The following is a 22,112-nucleotide window of genomic DNA, read 5'->3' on the forward strand; positions in this document are numbered from 1 at the left end:
ACCTGAATTTTCCAATGTTATCATATGATTCTGTATTACTTTTACAACAACATTCCTTCCCCACTGTATTTAAAAGGGAAGGCCTGTCCTGGTTTAAGCTAAGGTCTGTGTCCCTCCTACTTCCACCTGCGGTTCCCACCGCGGTCCCTGAAAGCAGCTGGAAAAAGCCAAGCTACTCGTTTCTGGATGTTCACATACACGCCCCGGCTGAGCCGGAAGGTTCAGCACCTGGGACAGCGCCACAGGAGCCCACAGGGATGAGAAGTGAGCAGCCCCAGGCGGGAGCCCCTGGAGGGCAGGGGGCTGTGCCTCCTCCCTGGTCCTCCTGCCGAGTCCATTTGAGACACATGGGCAACACCTGTCAAAGCAGGAAAGAGTGTTGTCCCCTGAGCCTAACTGATGCAAATGGAACGAGCCCCGTGACCCGGCGGGGGAGGATTGTTGGTAGAAAGGAAGTAAAAACAAATACTGCACAGATCCCTTAGCCACATTACTATCTTGGGAGAGACTCGCAAACATGCCAACACCAGTCACAGCAACATCTGCTTCTAATTGCTTCTCCCCCAGCATTTTCAGAGCTCGTCAGCTGGCATCTGCCCTGGGAAAAAATCCGGTATTTTTAACAAATGCTTAAATCAGATGGCGTCCTTGGTGAGTAATTTCTTACGTGTTTGGTCTTTGAGGCTAAAAACAGTAAGCGCGCCCATAAGGGACGTGGTTGTCAGGAGTGGCTGGGTGCTCAGGAGGTCCCACTTCAAACGGTATGACTAAGAGTTTCCAGTTCACAAGGCACGTTCAAATGTTTTCTTTCACTTGTCATGTATTTAGATCCTAAATATAAAGTGTTTTGGCGGGGTTTTTTTTTTAATGCCACTGTGTCCACTTCTTTATGGGTAATTTCCTCTCTTTTCCAAATATTTTTATAAGAAGGTTCCTTTGTAAAAGAAAAATGTGTGATTTTTTTAAAAGATTACATCTATCTATGCTCCCACTTGTGAGTACTTTAAGCAAGATCTCATGTACAGACAAAACTTCCCATTCTCTGTCAAGAAAAGTCTCTGCATTTAGGCTCTCCTCAAAAAATCAGCAGCCCCTTCCAACTGCCTGTCAGGAAAGGGTCTTCCTGTGCCAGCCAGTCTGAAGCAAGAAGGCAAATTTGGAATCTAGGCCTTGGGGACTCTGTCTCACCCTCCTCCCTCTGGAACACATGGACAGCCTCTACTCAGGACAGATCTGCTTGGACGCTGCACCTGTCCAGGACAAGGCAGACGTTCACAAACCTCCCGTGGCTCCCCACTGTTGAGACCAAGACACACAGCATTGAAAGACTCTCTGCCCAGGCCACCTCGCTGTGTGAAGCCCACACCTAGCCAAGTCCCCACAGACATCCTGTGTTCCCACCTCCTGTATCTGCACTCTCTGCATGACTGCCGTCCTCCGTCATTTACTCATTCAATCAATCATGATTCACACAGTGCCAACTATGTGCCAGGCCCTGTTTTAGAAGCTAGATGTCAGCAGCAAACAAAACTCTCTGCCTTCAAAGAGCTTACATTCTAGAGGAGGGAAACAGGCAAATGAATGAAGACATAAAATCCATAATATGTCAGGTGATGGTAAATGCTATGGAGAGAAATGAGATAGCAGAGGGGACTTGCGGATGCTAGTGGGTTTTGAGGCAGGGGGCACCTCACGGAGAGGTAATATGTGAGCAGAGCCCCATGAGAGGGGGCAGCAAGCCTCTACTTAGGAAACAGGCAGAAGAGCCTTCCAGGCAGAGGGAGCAGCAAGTGCAAAGGCCCTGAGGCAGGAATGTGCTGGTATGTTCAGGAAAGGCAAGGAGCCTAGTGGGGCTGGCACTGATGAGAAATGCTGACCTACCCCCAGGCCAAGGAGGATCATTTAGGCCTTGTGGATCATCAGAGACATTGGCTTTTACTGTAAGATCAGAGCCTGGAGGATTCTGATGAGAGGAGTGACGTGTCTGAGTCACACTGTAACAGACCAGTCTAGCGGCTGTGTTGAGAACAGCCTGCAAGGAGCAAGGGGGGAAAGTGAGAGATCAGATGGGAAACTCCTGCAACCATCCCAGTGAGAGACAATAGCAGAGCTACAACAGCTGATGTGGGGAAAAGTGTCCAAGTTTTGGAGAATTTGCTAATGGTTTGGGTATGGGGATATGATGCAAAGAGCAGAGACAGGGCTAATTCTGATGTTTTTGGCCTGAACAACTAGGGTGGAGCTGCCATCTAGTAAGTGGTGACGGTAAAAGGCACAGCAGGTTGTAATAAAGGATGGGGATGGAAATCACAACCAGCCTTTAAGACCCAGGAACAGTGACTTCTCTAAGAAGCCTTCCCACAGCAAGCTAAAAGCACTTACCCCCTCCCTTCCTCTCTCTCGCAAGCATGCAAACAAGTGCACACACACACACACACCAATTCTCTGTACCAAAGTTATCTGTACCCACACATGATTCCCTTGAGTAACCCAGCAGATTCATTTTATATCATCTGGAAGCATTTGTGCACAGTAGGTGTTCAACAAATATTTTTAGTAATATGCTGCATAAAACTGCACTTTTGATATTTTAAGTCTGACAACTCAAGAAGGTTCTTTCAAAACATCTAAAAATTATGCTTAGCACTGATTAAATATTAAGTGGTAATTATTCCACCTCAAGGGTCCTATATATAGATGCTGACCTGCCCCCAATTATTCAAATTGTCGAAGCAAGCTCTCCTGTGGAAAGGCCAAGTTAGGAAGATGGCTATTACCTTGCCAGTCCTTATATCCCAAGCTTTCATTTCAGAGCTGAAGCCTCCGCATAAAAAGATGTTGTGGTCTTTTGGATGGAATTTCAAGGTAGTGATTCTAAAGTCACTTCGACCACTAAATAGCTGGGTTCCTACAACACAAAAAGAGAAGACAGGGTTAGAAAGTACTTAGGTCACAAAACAAATATCTTAAAACTAAGATGCCATCTGGTATGGGGCTCATAGCAAACGCAGCTCCCCTGGGCCCGATGTAGCCCAAAGGAGACTTATTGGAAATATGACAGCGGCAGCAGCAAGATTTGCCCTTATTCTCTGATTCTCTGGCCAGCCCACCCTTGACTAGCTGAACATCCCCTCCCCCTGGGCTGAGCTTAGATGGGTGGATCGATGAGTGCACCTTTCACATTTGCTGTAAGCATGACATGCATTAGCTCATATAAACCATGCAACGACCCTATGCCCACCTCACAGCCAAAAACCAAGCCCAGGGAGGTCATGGAATATTTCCAAGGCTCTACAGTTAATACAGTAGATTATTTATCTGGGAGTCTAAAAACCAAAAACAGGATTGTTCTAAGGTGATACTTTTCAGGATCAGCCACCTTATAATAATGGATGAATGGTTTGCTATGGAGCATGGCAGGTGGGGTGGCCTTAGATGCTGGGCGATAAATGAGAGTGGCCATCATGGTGGCCCAAGCACAGATTGGACAGAGTGGTGTGGGCCATTGGGGGTCTCACTGGCTCTACAGAACACGAGGCAGTCCTTGTCCTTTATAAATATATCATAAACTGTTGTCAAGCATTTATGTGCATTAGGTAAGTGTCTGTGTGTGTACATATATATACATATGGTGTGGAAAATGTCTTTTTTATCACTATGATCTTTTAGAGGTAAGCTATATAAACTTCAAAAACATCAATCATTTGGAGCAGGTCAAAGCTGGTCCTCCTTCCACCACCCAGTGCAGCCCCCATGTCCCAGAGCACTGGCTGTCATTCTTGTCTGCCCACACCTCATCCATCTGAAACTGCATCAAGAAGGCAGACTGGCCTTGGGGAGGTGTTCTCACCGTGGGAGTCTCTGAGTGCCACCCCCGTATATGTCCCCCACAGGCGGGGCTCACACACCAGGCACAGCACCTGCCGCACGCCACCCAGCCAGAAACGTGGAGGAGGCTTCCCTCGGAGGTGCCACAAGGGCTCCCACAGCGCAGGAGGAAGAACCTTGACTGCCTTGTACCCGTAGAAACTCCCCCATGGGACTGAGCAGTGGGCTACCTAGGTACATGGGAAGCTGGTGGCGAAGAAGACCATGAAGACACCGAGGTCTCAAGCATCATTTCCACTCACAGGAACCCAGGAAGCAGCACTTGCTCATTCAATTCAGAAAGCACAAAAGGTTGCCCTGCTTTGTGTTCTGTGACCCCCACACATTAGTGAAGGGCTCTACCAGTTCACCAGGTGTGGAAATGAAAGTCATCAATCAGTACTCATGACAGTCACAGCAGGAGGCTTTCACAGACCCAATCTGCCCAGATCCATGGTCTCCAAGCTATTATAGTTTGACAGTACACCCCATCCATGAAAAACCTAAGGCACATACCACCAATATATAGATATTTGTTTTAAGTTGAATAATGTGCTTCTGTACCAACATATTATAAACATTTTTAAAATACCAAAAATAGAACACTTTAAAGGATGATACAAGGATAAAATAGTCAATATTTTAAAATATATTTTAATATACCCTTATTAAGAGAATCAATGAACCTCCCTGAAATCATCTGAGTTATGTAATACTATTTTTAGTGAGAGCAACAGAATTGAATATGCTTCCATTTTTCTTAATGTAGGGAACTTTTTGTGATTCAGTTATTTGAATGTAGTCTGGTTGCAGGTAGGTTCAGTTCATCCACTGAACTCTATCAAAGCCGACAAAGTTTCTTGCACGCAGAGATGCATGGACCCAGATGGAAGATATTCACCACTGACCACATGGGAGACATTTTCCACTTCTTTTTTTTTTCTTTCATAATTGAGATTTTATTGGTTGCGGATCAGTGCTGACATTTCAATTTGTACACAATTCTTAACACATGTAATGAAAATCTAAAAAGCCATGTATTGTAATTCTTTTTGAAAGTTATTCCAGTGACTTTCCAGCTTAAAATTTGGAAGCAAATTGTCCTTAAGAGGCTATTAAGTACCAGTATCTTCACATGCTGATCAGCTGTTACAGACGTCCCACCAGTTCACAACTGAAGAGCACCTACACTACATATTCCAATCTATAATCTTTAACAGCACAGTAACAAAGTTATTAGGAAAACAGGACTACCACAACCAAAGATGTTACAGAGTCCACACAATTCTGACAGGGAGAGCCATGATCAAGGAGCGGTTTTCTTTAGGAAACGATTCTACTAAAAAACAACAAGGGAGTAGAAGTAATTTAAAACGTTCAAGACATTAAATGCAGGACTGACTTGATATTGCCATTTAATATGCTTTGTATTATAGGATATAAAAACTAACCCCCCATCTATGGGATGTTAAGCTGACACCCGAGACAGTCAAAGCCTCCCATAATTCAATATCCCACACTATTTTCTGGTTGTACCAAAAAATAAACAACCAGCAAATGATTTCACCTCTTAAAAAAAAAAAAAAAAGCATTTACACTTAAAAAATGGGATGAGGTGGGATTCCCTCCTTCTTAAAAATGTTTCTAGAGCTACTAAAAAACTTGCATTTACAAAATAGTTGATAAAAATATTCCTCTGGATTGTACAAGAAGGGAGACAGGGACCACTGATAAGACATGGTATATGGTATTCTATCAGACTTGGTTTCTTTCTCTCCTGCTTCATCAGAGGCTGGACTCTCCTCAGTTTTCGTTTCCCCGTTTTCTGCAGGTAACTCTTCTTTAGTTTCTTGGTTAACCACTTCGGCCTGTTTTTCCTTTGCTCCCCTTTTTCCTTTTTTTTTTTTTTGCACTTTTTTGTCTGAAGATTTATCCTTCGCTGCTGCCTTTTTCGGCTTCACTTCCACTTTTGCAGGAGCAGGTTTAGCTGACAACTGCACCAGTCTCCTCTTGGGCTCTTCCTTGGTGGCCCCTTCAGCAGAGCTGACCTTCCTCTTGGGCATCCTGGCGACAAGGAGGGCGCATGCCAGGTGCCTGCGGGCCACGAGGCACCGAGAGCCTTTGCAAAGCTGGGCTGCCTGGACATTTTCCACTTCTATCCACCATTGACGCAAAGGATTTTGTGAACATTTTGCTAGTAAAGCCCAATCTCCCTAATGTCAAATAATGGCTCCTGCAACTAATCAGAAGGTTAATAATTGCATTATCATATTTGTAACAACCCAGCTCAAAATCCACTGAAATTTTCATTTAAAGGATTTTAAAACAGATTAGAAAAACACTGTTCCCAGGTTAAGGGTGAAGATATTCAAGATTTTAATAGGTGACACATCATTTTTGGCAACAAAAATCACATAACAATGGAAACAATTAAAAATATCTGTTTTCAAAATGTTCTCTCCATAGTAGAAATTTTTTAGAAAGTAGTTACTCTTTCATCCTTTGTTCAAGCATCACGTTTGCCATGATGGATAATAAAGTGTGTTGACCTTTTTTTTGTAGTATATTCTAAGGGCCTAAAACTGGTAGTCACTTATCAACAGAGAAAATTTTAGAAATACTTGACTTTTTGTAAATGAAGAATCTATACCTCTTTGAGCTCCACAAGCCCCTTGACTATTTTGCTACAAGATGCAGTGCAGATAGCACAAGAGATTTTCATGGTCACTCTGTGTCATCACAATGTTGCCAAGAGCTGGCTGCTTTAGGCCATCTGACCTGTATGGAGAAGGGACTGTAAACAACACCCTAACTGTCCAGCCTGAGGGGAACAGCGAAGACAAATGTGGTTTTCTGCCTGATGGGATGCTGAAAAGCCACTGAAAACTGGAATCACAAACAGCGGTCTGTGGCAAGATGGTCAATGCTTGATTCCTGTTCTTTAACTACAAGAGTATTAAATGGGAATTGATACACAGCAGTCCCCGACCTTTTTGGCATCAGGGACAGGTTTTGTGGAAGACAATTCTTCCATGAACCAGGGGTTGGAATGGGGGTGCTTTCGGGATGAAACCGTCCCACCTCAGATCACCAGGCATTAGTTAGATTCTCATAAGAAGAGCACAACCTAGATCCTTCGTATGCACAGTTCACAATAGGGCTCCACTCCTGTGAGAATCTGACGCTGCCACTGATATGACAGGAGATGGAGCTCAGGCAGGAATGTTCACTCACCCACCGCTCACCTCCTGCTGTGTGGTCCGGTTCCTAACAGGCTATGGACAGGTACCAGTCTGTGGCCCAGGGGTTGGGGACCCCTGTTGATATGGACAAAGACTGGGAAGAGATTCACTGAAATGAAATGAATTATTCTAGGGGTAGTAAGATAACTTTTTAAATTATACTAACAGATTTGCTGTAATACTGTTTTTCTAATAAATAAAGATTTTTTAAGTCATCAAGGAGATGAGCAGACTTGTGAGATGATGGTCTTTGTGCCATGTCCCTCTCATTAGATCAGCAGACAAACAACACTCTCAAGTAAACCAAAAAACTGCTTCTTGATGAATTGATCTAATTGGAAATCTGGTATTCCTAAAAAAAAAAAATGTACTCTTCTTTTCCTTTCCTGGAACTCAAGGTGGTACATAAAGCCTTCTACAGAGCATGGCAAACCCCACCTTTTAAGCTACAATTGGTGATCAGAAACGAACCATGACGTGCTCAGTTAGCAAGTGCCCCTGCTCAGGGAGCACAGGCAGAGGGCTGCCCCCTTGGTCCCCGTGTGCCTATGCCAGGAACTCAGAGCAGCAATGTGGCAGCACAGAGGCCCCAGGACACTCGCTTCAGCCAAGTGGCTGGGGGTCATCTGGAGACTGCAGGCAGGGACCACCATCACATCCCCTAGACAGAAAAGGAGGACACGGATACCACTGCAGTCCCCACACCACCGAAAAGGCCCAGGACTGCCAAACTCTTTTTCCCCACAGGGACAACTGCGCTTATTGCTAAGAACATTCAGTGGCTGGCTTCTTGCTCACTTGGAATTCATTGCCAATCCTTAAATCCAAAAGGAAACACAAACTCTCTCTGGCTGGAGAAAAAATGTTCCTTGTTTTTTGGACCATAGCATATAACCATATGCTTAATTTCAGAAATGGCAGTGAATTATCCATATGTTTTTTTCAAAAGTGCAGTGATACAGTCTTGCCAACAATGGGGAAGAAAGATGAGAGAAAACGTGAAAGCTGAATTGCTAAAACACGATGATCGAACTTTTTCTGCTAAAACAAACAAACAAAAAATCTGAATGTTATTTTTCCTCAACCCGCTAAAGAGATTGAAAACCTGTCTTTTAAGTATTTCCATTTAGAAGATAAGCTGTAGTTTATATATTTTTCCTATTTGTACTTATAATAACTAGGCCCTTACTGCTTTTCTTTGTTAAAAGGGTTCAAAACTACAAGATTTTTAAATTTTTTAGTAAGTTTCTGGATACCTAGTGAAAAGACTAAGGTAGAAATCTTGCTAAGAAGTCCTCAAATAAGACTTTGTTTCAGAAATTAGGACCATAGCCATCATTATCTGGCACAATGTTGGAAGCAGGAGATGGTACAGCTGAGGAGTTCAGAGCCACGCAGACCCAGATCCCATCCCAGCTCTGTCACTTCCAGTGGAGGGGCCTTGGGCAGGACCTTGCACTGCTCTGTCTCACACTCTAACAAATGTAAGATCGTCATGAGAGCTGAATGTAACACAGTGCATGAAGCCTTCCACAGAGCATGGCAAACAGCAATCAACAAAAGGGAGCTATTATAGTTTACAAAATTAAACCCCAAGTTATTGAATTCATCATTGGTTCAATAACAAACTAAAACCAAGGGATACAGGTTTGTTTTTTGCTTGTTTTTGTTTTGTTTTGTTTTTTTGAGACAGAGTCTCACTCTGTCACCCAGGCTGGAGTGCAGTGGCGCGATCGCAGTTCACTGCAAGCTCCGCCTCCCAGGTTCACACCATTCTCCTGCCTCAGCCTCCCGAGTAGCTAGGACTACAGGTGCCCGCTACCACACCCAGCTAATTTTTTTGTATTTTTAGTAGAGACAGAGTTTCACCGTGTTAGCCAGGATGGTCTCGATCTCCTGACCTCGTGATCCGCCCACCTCGGCTTCCCAAAGTGCTGGGATTTCAGGCGTGAGCCACCGCGCCCAGCTGGGATACAGGTTTTTAAATAGCAACGACCTCCACAGATTAATGCTTTTTCAGCTTTTCTCATGAGGCTTTGAAAATACAACGCCCTGGGCTGCCCTTTACATTTGTTAAAGAGATATGGGTAAAGTCTGGAAAATACTCATCAGAGAAATAGCTTGAACATGAACACTGGCCATGCCGGAGGAGAAGGTCTTAACTTGTCCGACAGGCTCTTCCTCTCTACATTTTCATAAATCAAGGAGCTTGTTTATCATATCCTCTCCTGGGCAATGTTACTTTCAGCGCAATGGTTAGCTGTTATATAACCTTTAACCTTGAGACCATCTTGCTTGTTTACCTGTTTGTTATAGAAAATTCTGTTTATTCACTGTATGCTTATTATAGGAATCTGAGTTTTAAAATATTTAATCCACTAGCACTGACTTTATTGATCTCACTATAATGAGCTCAACCAGTATAAAAACTGTTTGGATCTTCTTGGAGCTAGGAAAAATCGCTTAGTTTCTCCTTGAATCAATAATGATACAAATTAAAAATCTTTAAAGCAAAAACATGTTTAAAACACAATGCAGAAATTCCATTTGTTCTACTGACTCTATGACCAGCGCTTCCACCCCCATATGACTGTGATAAGGCACCTGGGAACTCTGGAACAGTGGCTCCTCCAAGCTGCCCCTCTTCCTTTCTCAGGTGGAGACATCAAGCTCCCCAAGGTGACCACCCATGTGGCCAGGGCAGCACCACCTGTCCACCCTAACATCTATGCTAGGAATCCTATCATCATGCAGGGCTCCAGGCCCATGAGGGCCCTCCTCTTCCATTCAGCATGACTGACTCACAGCCTAGTTCCTGGCACATAATAGGTATTTGGTCCAGATTCCATGAAACCCAAGTATGGGTCTCCAGGAGAGAAAAGAGAAGCTCATGCCCCCCTCTCCAGGGAGCTCAGAGGCAGCCCTGGCAAAGCAGTTCACAGTCAAGGAAGGGGAACGACATTTATCAGGAGCCTGTTACCTCCAGGCCTGTCTGGAGCTTGCACGCATCACACGGCACCCTGGGTGGTAGGTGTAATTAACCATCTCTCACAGCCAGAGAAATGGAAGCTCAGCGAGGTGAGAGACTCGCTCAGAGCTACATGAGTCAGCCACGCTGAGACGGAGACTGGCCCTGTCTAATCTCAAGGCCAGCTCTCGGCACCCTACCTTGCATCCCCACCAGTTATTCGTGACCTTTCCTTCTCCTAGTGCTTTGTTCACATCCACAGACTCATGAACATGTAGGAAAAATGTTGACAAGGGAAAGCTTATGCTGTTGGCTTGTGGTAATTGAGCTTGTGTTCCCAGGCAGTAGGCATATGACTCACTTCGCTAAAATCAATATCATTACACTCATCCTCTGGGAAGTATTCAGCCAGCTATAAATTTAGCCATCCTGACTCAAAGTTAAAGAGAAAAGAAACTTACTAACTTTCAAATCAAACTCTATGCATCAGAAACAGGGGCCATCTTGGCAATCCGGGCAAAGGCCTGGGAAGGGTCTGGCCTGAGAGCCAGCTGGGCCTGCATCTGAACATTCCCCATCAGCTGTGGCCCTGCATCAGCCAGCAATCCTCTCCAGCCCTGGTATCCTCATCTGTAGACTCAGGACCACAAAAGGTGGTTGTGAGAATTAGAAATAATGTATGTAGGAGAGCTAAGCCCCAGACAACTGATAGGGCCCAATAAATAGTAGCTGTAGCATTGTAATAGTAGTAGTAACAGAAGAAATAGTAGTAGTTGCAGTCATTTTTTAAAATTTGTCTTCTAATAACATACATACACCTGCTCTTTCCTTCCCATTCTTTTTTGCTTCATTTTAAATTAATTGTAATTGATAAATTATATATATATATATATATATATATATATATTTGGGGGTACAATGTGATGTTCTGATCTGTATATACATTGTAGAAAGATTTAATCAAGATAATTAACATATCTATCACCTCACTAATTTATTTTTTTGTGGAGAGGATGTTAAAAGTCTATTCTTTTAGCAGTTATGAAATACACATTATTAACTGTGGTCATCATGCAGTGCAATAGATCACTAAAACTTATTCCTTCATTCTAACTGAAACTTTATACCCTTTCATCAACATCTCCACTTTCCCTATCCACCCCTACCCCCAAGCCCCTGGTAACACCTTTCTACTCAACGCTTCTATGAGATCAACTTTTTTAGATTCCACATGTAAGTGAGATCATGCAGTATTTGTCTTTCTGTGCCTTCACTTATCCCACTTATTGTAATGTCCTCCAGGTTCACCCATGTTGTCAAAAATGACAGAATACTCTTCTTTTTTGAGGCTGTAGAGTATTCCATTGTGAATATTCACCGCATTTTCTTTATCCACTCATCCACTGATGGACACCGAGGTGGCTTCCATAACTTGGCTACTGTGAACAGTGCTGCAATGAATACGGGGGTGCAGAGATCCCTTCCACACACCGATTTCAATTCCTTTGGAGATACACCCAGAAGTGGGATTGCAGGATCATACAGTAATTCTATTTTTAGTCTTTTGAAGAACCTCCACGCTATTTTCCAAAATAGTTGTACTCATTTACATTGTACAAGGATTCCCTTTTCTCCACATCCTCACCAACACTTGCTATCATTTGTGTTTTTGAAAATAGGCATTCCAACAGGTTTGAGGTGATATCTCATTGTGGTTTTAATTTGCATTTCCCCGATGATTACAGATGTTGAGCATTTTTTCTAATATCTGTTGGCCATTCATATCTCTTCTTTTGAGAAAAGTCTGTTCAGATCCTTTGCTCATTTTAAAAATCAGGTTATTTGGCTTCTTGCTGTTGAGTTGTTTAAGTTCCTCATGCATTTTCCATATTAGCCCCTCATCAGATGTATGATTTGCAAATTTTCTCTTCCAATCCACAGGCTGTCTCTTCACTCTGTTAACTGTTTCCTTTGCTGTGCAGAAGCTTTTTAGTTTGACGCAATTCTTTTGCCTATATTTGCTTTTGCTGCCTGTGCTTTAAGTTCTATCCAAAAAATCATTGCCCAGACCAATGTCAACCACTGCTTTTAATTCTCAAGACCGAATGTTCCAAAATTTAAAAAATAATAATAAGAGTTCTCAACTTTCAAACAAGGTGTATCCCAGTGCTTTACTAGTAAGTTGGTTTTCTGAAACTCAGAAGTCGCCATTCCAATAGCAAACATGCCATAATCACGTTTGGGCTCCAAAGTCAGTCAGTAATGGCAGCCTTACCTAACAAGGGCACCAAACTGTGATGCAGCTGCAACCAAACACACACACGCCAGACATCACCACTGTGCAGTCACGGTCATGAACAAAACAAGAATTTGAATTAGAAACCATCTTTTCTTTGCCTAGAGGGCTGGCGTGAGCTGTGTTTGTGGAGATGTGAAGGATCTCTAGGCACTTTTCCAAGTGGCAGTTAAGAGCTGGCATGGTGTTGTAATGAAGTTTAATAACATTTGATTTAATATCCGTAACTAGGGTCAGTTTCTCACTCCAAAGAAGTAAGGAAAGAGAAAGAGAAAACAAGATTGAGACAGAGGAGAAGCACTTTCAGAGTGAGAAAGGAAGGATATTTGTGGGAACAGAGACTGGCCTTGGAAAATAGATCCACTCACAAGTGGGCAAGAAAGTAGGCTGCTGCTCACTGGACAAGGAGGCACTTAAAGGGTGGCAGCCAGGGAACCCTCATCAGCTCAGACCAAGCTAGGCTGTGGAGCCCCTGTGAGCCTTCACTTCTAGATCAGTGGCAACAGTCCCTAGGACTCAAGGAGCATGTACATATAAGTATCAGATGCTTTGTAAATGTGCCCACAAGCTTCCTTCTACATCCTTTGGGTCTGTGGGCACCTGAGGGATACTTAATCAAGTCCTCCTGAGCTACACTAGGGAAACTCCAGTCACAGTGCCAGAAAGCCAAAGAACGGAGAAGCCCAGGCCCCTCGACAGCACTTCTTCCAAGGACTGGCAGGAGCCAGCACTACCTCAAAGGCTTAGCACAACAAGGAGCCTCCTTCTGTGGCCCCTTCTCCAAAGCCCAGGAGCTCTTGGGGCTCTTTGCCGTGGTTTTCATTTGGACACTTCTCACCCTTCCCATGCCAAGTGGTCTGAAGTCGTCACTGGAGCGTGGCCATCCATCACTGGAGAGGCATCTTTCCCTCAGTGGGCCACTTAATCAGAGGGATCAGTCCCCATGAGTCTGGAGCACTCCTTCTTCCCAGAGGCCCAATGTTATCCTCTGCAGGTGGCCAGCTGCTGCCCAGTGGGCTCCCCAGGAGTCAGGTTAAGTTGAGTTCCCCGTTGTTTCCCTGTTTGTTCACAGCAGGGAAACAGACGTGGGGAAGGCATGCCACACCATGCCTCAACAGCAGGAGCTCTACTAGTCACAGGCCAGCACTGGATCCCAGCTCTGTCACCTCTGGCTGGGCGGCCTCAAGAAAGTCACTGACCACTCTAAGCCTCAGTTTCTGGGTCCATGAAATGGGGATTAAAAACACTCCTCTCACAGGCTAGTGGGGAGACTAAACATGTCACATAAGCAAAGAGTCTACCATCCACTCACTCATTTCACCTCCACACAGGCCAGGCAGCGTGCTGCAACCCAGGGCACACAGCCCAGGGCCCAGCCCACAGCAAGGGCTCGATAACCTGTCATTCTCTTTTTCCTTGCAGCATTTCTGTGATGGAAGCTCTGGTCATAGATTGAAAACGAGGGAGAGACAAGAAGACACCTCTTGGAAAGCAAGGAGAAATGGTCATTTATGAGCCCAGTCCCAGTTGGCTGCTCACTTCCACACACCATGACTCCCACCAAAAGACACTGGGACACCCAGGGCAGGAGGAGCCAGCCAGAAGCTGAGGACAGCAGAGCTGCAGTCAGTGGGCATCTGAAGGAGGAGGGCCATAGGCCTCCTGCAGCCATGAGTGCCTGGGGGTCTGGAGAGGGTCAGGCCAGGCAGACTGGGGGTCTGTATACCCACTCGAGAGCCCTAATAAACAGCGCATGTTGTCCCATCACCAGGAGGAAGGGAAATGTGGAGGAGATGCTGGGAGAACCCATGATGGCCCAAGGCCTCCTCCCAGTCTGCCCCCAAGACCCAGGCATGGGACCAACAGCACATCTGTAAGCTCACTGAGGGGACCAGCAGGGGCTTCTGGATGATGATCAAAAAGTGGCCCCACGTGGGGAAATGGCCCGCCAACAAGGGCCATCTGGACAACTTAGCAGGAACAAGGCCTCATGGGACATGACAGAGGAGGAGAGGAGCTCCTTGCTGAGGCCCTACCACGCGCCAGGCATTCTGCAAAGCGCCCTATGTGTGTTATCACAGCTGCTCCCTTCAACAGCCCCAGCACCAGGTGGTATGGTAGAAACAGGCGAAGAGGCCTGGTTCGGGGAGGCAGAAGAGCCAATACCTGTACCCTGTCTATGTGCCCTCTCGCACGTGCTGCCTCCAGGATCTGGGAGGTAGAACCAGGTGGCACTGCAGAGATGGCTCAGACGAGCCAGAGCACATCAGGAGAGCTGGCCCAAGCACAGGAAGGAGGACAGGGTTCCCTGCCCAGCCAGGGCCCCAGGTCTCCGGGAAGAGGAATCTCCTTTGCAGCCAACAAAGGTAAAGGACAGAGGCCCTGCACGCCTCTACAGCTGCAGCTTCGAGGGTCAGGCTGGGACACCTGCCTCAGGGCCTGGAGTCTGCAAGAAACAGGACAGGACCACTTAGAACTGAGCAAGCTCTCCGGGGGATTCTGAGGAGACTGGCTGAGCTGGCGTGTGGCACAGCTGACTCATAAGACAGGCGACACTCAGGGCCCTGGTGGAGTCAGCCAGCGTTCCCTGAGGCCACCTCAGCCTAACGTGCCACAGACGTTTTGTTAGGAAGATTACAGACTGAAACAAGAGCACCAAAAATAATTGTGAGCAAGTTTTATTTAAGTGTTGATTCATGGTTGTTCTATAAGCCAACAGCCTGTCAGAACTATAAATTAATGAGATAAAATGTTGCTGGCCCTCCGTATTTCAGGCCAGGTATTGACATTTCAGAATCCACAGATTTTTAACTGTATTGATTGAGGACACCAGGATAAATGGCCTTGGCGCCAAATTCCCATTAACGACAACGGGCACCGAGTGACTAATTCCCAAAGCGCTGCAGTGAGAACGCCCCGCACTGCCTTCTCCTGGCAGGGAGCTCTAATTAGATTGAAATGAAAAAGCTAAGGGCAGAAAAAGGCAGATCCAGTAGAAAGGGAGATCAGACTCAGTGAAGAGAAAGGACAAGATAAGTCAAAGTGGGACAAAAGCCACAGGGGCTGCAGAGCCCATCCCAATGGCTAAAGAGAGCACTTACCAAAACCCGGGCTGGAGGTGGGATGTGCAGAGACGAGGTAGGAGACATAGGGGGAGACATAGGTGGAGGCCCCCTGGCCAGCCTTGGTAGTCCCTGATGGGCTTCACTGTCCAGATAGGAGGACCTGGCAAGGACAAACTCAGCGCATCTTACCCACACAGCTACTGAGCAGCTGCTCCAAGCCAGCCCTGGCCAGAGGATAGAGACACAAGGACCACCGGGACAGGCTCCCATCCTCATGGAGCTCCCATGCCAGCCAGGGAGAGGGACATGGAAACCAACCACCCTCAGCAGGAGAGGCCCTGTCTGAGTGTGCGGCACTTCCCCAAGGGTGAGGTCCAAACCCCTCAACCATTCTCTCCCAGGGGCCCACCAGTCTCCACTGTGGCCTCAGCACCAAGTCCTACACACAGTGGGTGCACAGTAAGTAACTGCAGAGTGAATGAAACTGGGCCTTCAACAGTTGAATTCAACAGTTCATTCAACAGTTGAATGAACTCAGTGGTGAGCACCATTCCTAGCAGAGGGATGGAATGAAGAAGTCCTCAATCACCTCCCCCACTGGATGGTAATGCCCTGGGGGCAGGGCCATGTGTTTCTTTACGCACCCAACACACCATAGCTAGAGGGGCACATTGGGCCTGGGGCCAGACAAGCTGTTCTCCAAATGCAGTCCTATCACCAACTGGGCAAGGCAATCTACCTCCCACTCCTCCAACTCTCCACCAGAGGCTGCAGGTCACACAGGACCAGCGGGAGCTACCAAAGAGGCCTACTCAAAGCAAGGACCAAGCCCTGACTCCTGCCTGCTTCAAACTCAGCAATGGCCTCCGCCTGCCACCTGCTATGGCGGTCCCTGACTCATCAGGCAGGAGGACCCTCTTTAAATGTCTAAAAATTTCAGAACACCCTGTCAAGACACACCCACTCACACCCACCCACACATACAATTGCATGCATTTGTTTAACATCTGTTGATTGAGAGAATAATGCTTAAGGGCCACTATGGACCCATCAATGCCATCAAAGGAATTTGATTTGAGTAATCCAACGGTGTGAGTGAGCTCGCTTGTCACTCTGTGAGCAGTGTGCTACCCACATGTGCTCACCTGACCCACAGGCTGGGGTTTCCCCTCCTGCACTCCTCAGACTCATCTCGCCCAGCCCCTGCCCCCATATTACATCCTGCTTTGGTTTCTATGCATGCTACATGGAACCCTGTTCCTGTGACGACAATGTCCTTGTTCCATCTGCAAGAACCTACTTTCCTCCTCATCAGCCATACCTCCTCCATCCTAATTCTGTGTCCACCTAATCTGTGGCTCAGCTCAGGTTTCACTTCCTCCAGGAAGTCTTCCTTGATTTTCCAAGCTAGATGTTCTTGCAATTCCTGTGTCTTTCTCCATCACTGCAATTTGGGATTGACTCTGCACTTCTGTCTTCTCCAGCAGACAGGAGCTTCTCCAGAGCTTGTTCAGCTCTGTCTCCCCTATCAAGCATATCTTATGGGACATGCAGACAACAGAGTGTAACAGTCAGGCAGCAGGCTTTGGGGCCTGGCAGACCTGCGTGCATCCTGGCTCTGCCACTTGCTGGTTTGTGCCACTGGCCAGTGTGTGTACAGCTGATTCTGATGGCGCCTGTCTCAAAGGGTGAGTGGGGCCTAAATAAGATGCTGTATAGAGGCTGCAGAAGAATGCCCAGCACACAGTGGGTGCTCAGTAGTAAGTGCTGCCATCATCAGCCCAGTCATCACCATCATCAAGTGGCATCAAACTCCCTGAGTCTGGCCACTCTGCAAGGGATTAAGAGAATCAGTAAGACCAGGGAAGTGCTTCGTGAGAAGAAACCGCCACACACATGGCATGGTGGGAAAGGCACAGGATCGCAGTTGCACAGACATGGCTTCAAATCCCTGCTGGCTATGCACCACTGGGAGGCACTGAGCAAGCTGCTTTGCCCCTCTGAGCCTCAGTTTCCTCCCCTTTAAAATGGAAATAATCACTGCCAGCAGCTGCAGTGAGGATTAGACATGCTGTGTGCAAAGCCTATAGCACCTGGCAGGGGCCCTGTGACCATCAGTATTGTCCCCTCCCCTACTGAGCATGGAGCTGCAAGGCCGCCCACACTCAAGGTGGAAACAAACCACCTTCTCCATTTTCCCTCTGCATCTTCTGGGGGCTGCTGGGCATGAGCGGCAGGGGTTGGACCAGCAAGTTATCATCTCCTTCTTGCCAGACCCTGGGAGAGGCAGGCCCCAGAGCCACCACCACTGCGGGGCCAGGCAGGCAAGATGCTGGCCTGAGGGTTCAAGGGGAGCCCCAGGGACTGGTGTGAAGTCTGGCCTCTCCCTGGGCTCCTGGCAGTGGAACCCAGAAGAAAAGGGACTGAGGAGGAGCTCTGGGGAGGAAGTAGTGTGGTGCTGAAAGAAGCTGGATCCTGCTCATGGAGGGGGATAAAAACATTCTTAAAAAGGAACGGAAGAAAAGAAAGAAAGAGAGAAAGAGAACAGAGAGGGAAAGGAAAGGAAAGAAAAGGAGTGGGGAGGGGATGGGAGGGGAGGGGAGCGGAGGGGAGGAGAGGGGAAAGGAGAAAGAGAGGAAGGAGCTCGGACTGGGAGGCAGATGGCAGAGGTGCGAATCCCAGCTCTGCCACTCCCTGGCTGTCCTCACTGTAAACCCCGGACAGAGCCCACCTGGGGGCCGTGGCTGCAATGGGTGTTGACAGTGCCTGTTGCACAGGAGTGCTCAGTAAGGAAAGTTCCTTCCACTGACTTCTCTCTCCTTCTCGCCCTGCGTGTCAAGAGCCCCCTCAGGATTTACCCGGCACGAATCCATCTTACCCAAGTGCCTTTTCAGTGTGGGCATTAAAGCAGAACTCGTTTGAAGACTTTCCTTATGAGCTGGAATCATTTCTCACAGCCTTTCAACGATAATGAATTGACAGGAATTCTAACCTGATTCCAACCAAAGGACACAATGATAAAGTTAAATCTATTTCAGCACAAATTGCATGTCAGAAGTAGATTAAAAAGCCACCTCTTTATCCAGCCCCATGGCTTGGGGCTGAGACAACCTTGGGGCTCTGTCCTCTGTGTTGGCTGGCAGAGGCCCGCCCTCTGTGGGGAGTCGCAGTTCCAATGGGCAAGCAGTCTGGAAGCCCTCTCAGCAAGCACGAGCCCACCCCAAGGCCCCTCTCCCTCTGCCATGCAAGCGTATATACAGCTTGTGGCTGCGTGCCCACCAGAGAACCTTCCCCAGGGAGAGAGCTGCCAGCTCACCTCAGGGAGGTGATACAAGAAACGCACCTGTTTCAAGGTCTGTTAGGTGCAGGGCGAAGTCAAAGCCACCGCTGAGGATGCGCCGGCCACAGGGAGCCCACCGGGCGGCCCGCACTGCCTCTGTGTGCAGGGAGTAGGTCTGCAGGCAGTGCCCGGAGTCCACGGCGTTCCATACCTGCAGGCAAACACAGACAGCACCAGGCATCACGACAAGGGCCTGATCTCCAGGGCTCAGCTCGACCCCTCTGTAGAAAGAAAAAGGTCTCGGTGGAATTAGATTCTCATTATTTTACCATCAAATCTGTATCTAGATGTTAAACTTTTCATTGCAGAAATGTAAAGGCTTGGGATTGGTAAGTTGGCAGGATCATTTCCCCAAATTTTTTCTGGGGTTAAGAAAACTGCATTCTGGACGGGTAGGGCAGCTCACACCTGTAGTCCCAGCACTTTGGGAGGCCAAGGTGGGCAGACTGTTTGAGCTCAGGAGTTCAAGACCAGCCCAGGCAACATGGTGAAACCTTGTCTCTACAAAAAATTAGTTGGGCATAGTGACACATACCTGTAGTCCCAACTACTCAGGAGGCTGAGGCAGGAGAATTGCTTGAGGCCAGGAGGCAGAGGTTGCAGTGAACCATGATTGCACCACTGCCCTCCAACCTGGGTGACACAGCAAGACCGTCTCAAAAGAAAAGAAAAAACAGCATTCCTGTGTCTGCCAGTCACCTACCCAGCCCTTCACACCTGCTTCGTCCCTGCAGCCCAGTGGGAGTCCTGCGCCCTCAGCATTCACAACCCTATCCCAGGCTCACCTGCATCCCTGGCATCTTATCCCAGGCTCGCCTGCATCCCTGGCATCTTATCCCAGGCTCGCCTGCATCCCTGGCATCTTATCCCAGGCTCACCTGCATCCCTGGCATCTGTCCTGCCATGGACACTGCCCAAGTCCAGGCTATTTTCATGGGTTCTGCTGTAAGACTGAGATCCAAAAAGGAACCTGCTACACTCGTATTTACAACCAGTCAAAGTACAAATATCTGCCATAGGGGCAGCTGTCCTTCTGTTGGGGGAGAGAAGGTGCTGTCCGTCCTTCCCACCCTGGACTTTCATGAAGGTATGAGGCTCATGAGAGAAAACCCTGTTACACTCAATGACTTCTGAAAAATGATCTAAGATATCAAGTATAAAACTGCATGTTCCCAGAGCCAGGGCCACATCATGTGAGAGCCCCTGAGCTTAGCTTTCCACCAGCTCTCTCAGCAAATGCCGCCAAACACGCCGTGCAGCCCAGGGGAACAGCCAGAGAGTCTGGAATATGTCAGGCCTGACACACAGAGGTATTCTGCAGTGCTAGTCCCCTACCTTCTTGTCACTGCAGGATGAGGGCAGTGCTCTCACCTACCACCCAGGTAGCTCAAAGGCTGAACCCGAGAAGCAGAGGAGCACTTGGCAGCCAGCGCGTGGGAGTCAGAACTAAGTGCCTCCCACCTGATACAGCTGCTAGCAGGCCTCGGGCCTTGGCTGAGTGGCTTTGCCTCTCTGGGCCTCAGTCCCCTCCTCTCTTAAGTGAGATAAGAAGAGCATCACCCCAAGGGCAGTGGTGAAGGCTGAGGAGGTAATGGCTACACAGCACATGGCATGATGGCTGGCACACAGCTGGACGTGGATTCCAGACCTGTTCCATTAGGAAAACCAAGCTTCATTTTCTTTAATAAGAGAAAAACCCAAACAAAGTACACCCATGCACTTCTACAAATCCGATCCCAGGGATAACCTTCTCATTAAAGACGAGAAAATTCAACCTGCCAAGGCCCGAATGTTCTCAGAATGCAAAGGATCAGAGCTCTGAAACCTTGTTTCCTGGGATTATGTAAATGTCTACACTTAAGGAAACAAAAGGTCAAGAGTAGCCTTCAAAAAATGTGAAGAGAGCTCACTTCCCTTCTTCCTCACTAAGGGTCAACAGCTGGGGTCTCAAACTGAAAACATCAAGGAACAGCAGTATTTACATTTAGAAACATGACACAGCCAGAAGACTTCAAAGTGGAGTGAGAATTCATGGGAGGGAGATGGGGCACAGGGAACTGCTGCTTTCCAAAAATATGTATGAATATGAGTTTAATTTTATTTAAATAGTAAAATAAACTAGATCTACAGGGTTCACATGGTTAAACGGTAAAAAAGTTAATATTAAGTACATAAGTCAAGCTGCATATACACAGTACAATCCCATTTAAGTTTTTACATGAAACACTACCTTGTACTCATTAGGATGGCTGCTATCAAAAAACAGAAAATAACAAGCATTGACAAGGATGTGGAAAAATTGGAACTCTTGTCCACTGCTGGTGGGCATGTCAAATGGTGCAGCCACTGTGAAAAACAGCATGATGGTTCCTCAAAAAATTAAATGTAGAATTATGACATGATCCAGCCATTCCACTTCTGGGTAAACACCCAAAAAGCTGAAACCAGGGTCTCAAAAAGATACTGTACATCCATGTTCATAGCAGCATTATTAATAATAGCCAAAAGAGGGGAGCAATCCAAGTGTCTATGGACGGATGAATGAATTGTTTCTATCCATACAGTGGAATAGTATTCAGCCTTAGAATGGAGAGAAATCTTGGCACTTGATACAACATGGATGAAACTTGAAGATATTATGCTAAGTAAAATAAGCCAGACACATAAGGACAAATACTATATAACTGCACTTATATGAGGTACCCAGAGTAGTCAAAATCATAGAGGTAGATAGAAAGTAGAATGGTGGTGGCCAGGGCTGGGGGAGGGGGAATGGGGAGTTGTTTAATGGGGATAGAGTTTCAGTTTTCCAAGATAAAGAGTTCTGCAGACAGATGGGGTACAGGCTGCACAACACTGTGAATGTGCTTAATGCCACTGACCTGTATGCTTAATAACGGTGAAGATGGTCAATTTTATGCTGTGTATTATTCTGCCACAGTTTTTAAAAATACACGCACAAAAAAAAAAAAAAGCTGATCTCATTTATTCGTGAATTTGTAGCCAGGCTATAAAAACATGCACGAGGAGGGCCATCACTCCTGGGAAGGGAGGGAAAGGGGCAGGGCTAGAGGAAAAAGCTATGAACACTAAGCAGCAGCTCTTCCAAAGAGAGGATGGAGCGTGTAGGGGAGAGTAGATAAGGCAGGGGAGATGAGATGGGGTAGGGGAGAGGAGATGGAGTACGTGAGATGGGGTAGAGGAGAGCAGATCGGGTAGAGGAGATGAAATGGGGTAAAGGAGATGAGATGGGGTAGGGGAGAGTAGATGGGGTAGGAAAGAATAGATGGGATAGGAGAGAGCAGATGGGGTGAAATGAGATGAGATGAGATGG

At 46.9% G+C, this 22,112-nt stretch overlaps 2 protein-coding genes across 3 annotated transcripts in view; both read right to left on the reverse strand.

Annotated features, from left to right (window-relative positions):
* The window catches only part of WDR25 (WD repeat domain 25), a 155,092-nt gene that overhangs the window by 43,885 nt on the left and 89,095 nt on the right, over positions 1-22,112 (reverse strand). For both annotated transcript variants that reach the window (XM_032134948.2, XM_032134949.2), the window contains exons 3-4: positions 18,782-18,929; positions 2,778-2,908 (exon numbers count right to left, since the gene is read on the reverse strand). In XM_032134948.2, coding sequence (XP_031990839.1) covers positions 2,778-2,908; positions 18,782-18,929 — 279 coding nt within the window. The remainder of the gene's footprint in view (positions 1-2,777; positions 2,909-18,781; positions 18,930-22,112) is intronic.
* On the reverse strand, positions 5,378-5,930 carry LOC116456269 (non-histone chromosomal protein HMG-14-like). Its single transcript, XM_032753762.2, has one exon. It carries the CDS (start codon positions 5,928-5,930, stop codon positions 5,466-5,468), a length of 465 nt encoding a protein of 154 aa, XP_032609653.1. The 3' UTR covers positions 5,378-5,465.

Source organism: Hylobates moloch, unplaced genomic scaffold, assembly GCF_009828535.3.
Source record: "Hylobates moloch isolate HMO894 unplaced genomic scaffold, HMol_V3 SCAFFOLD_16, whole genome shotgun sequence".
NCBI lineage: Eukaryota > Metazoa > Chordata > Mammalia > Primates > Hylobatidae > Hylobates > Hylobates moloch.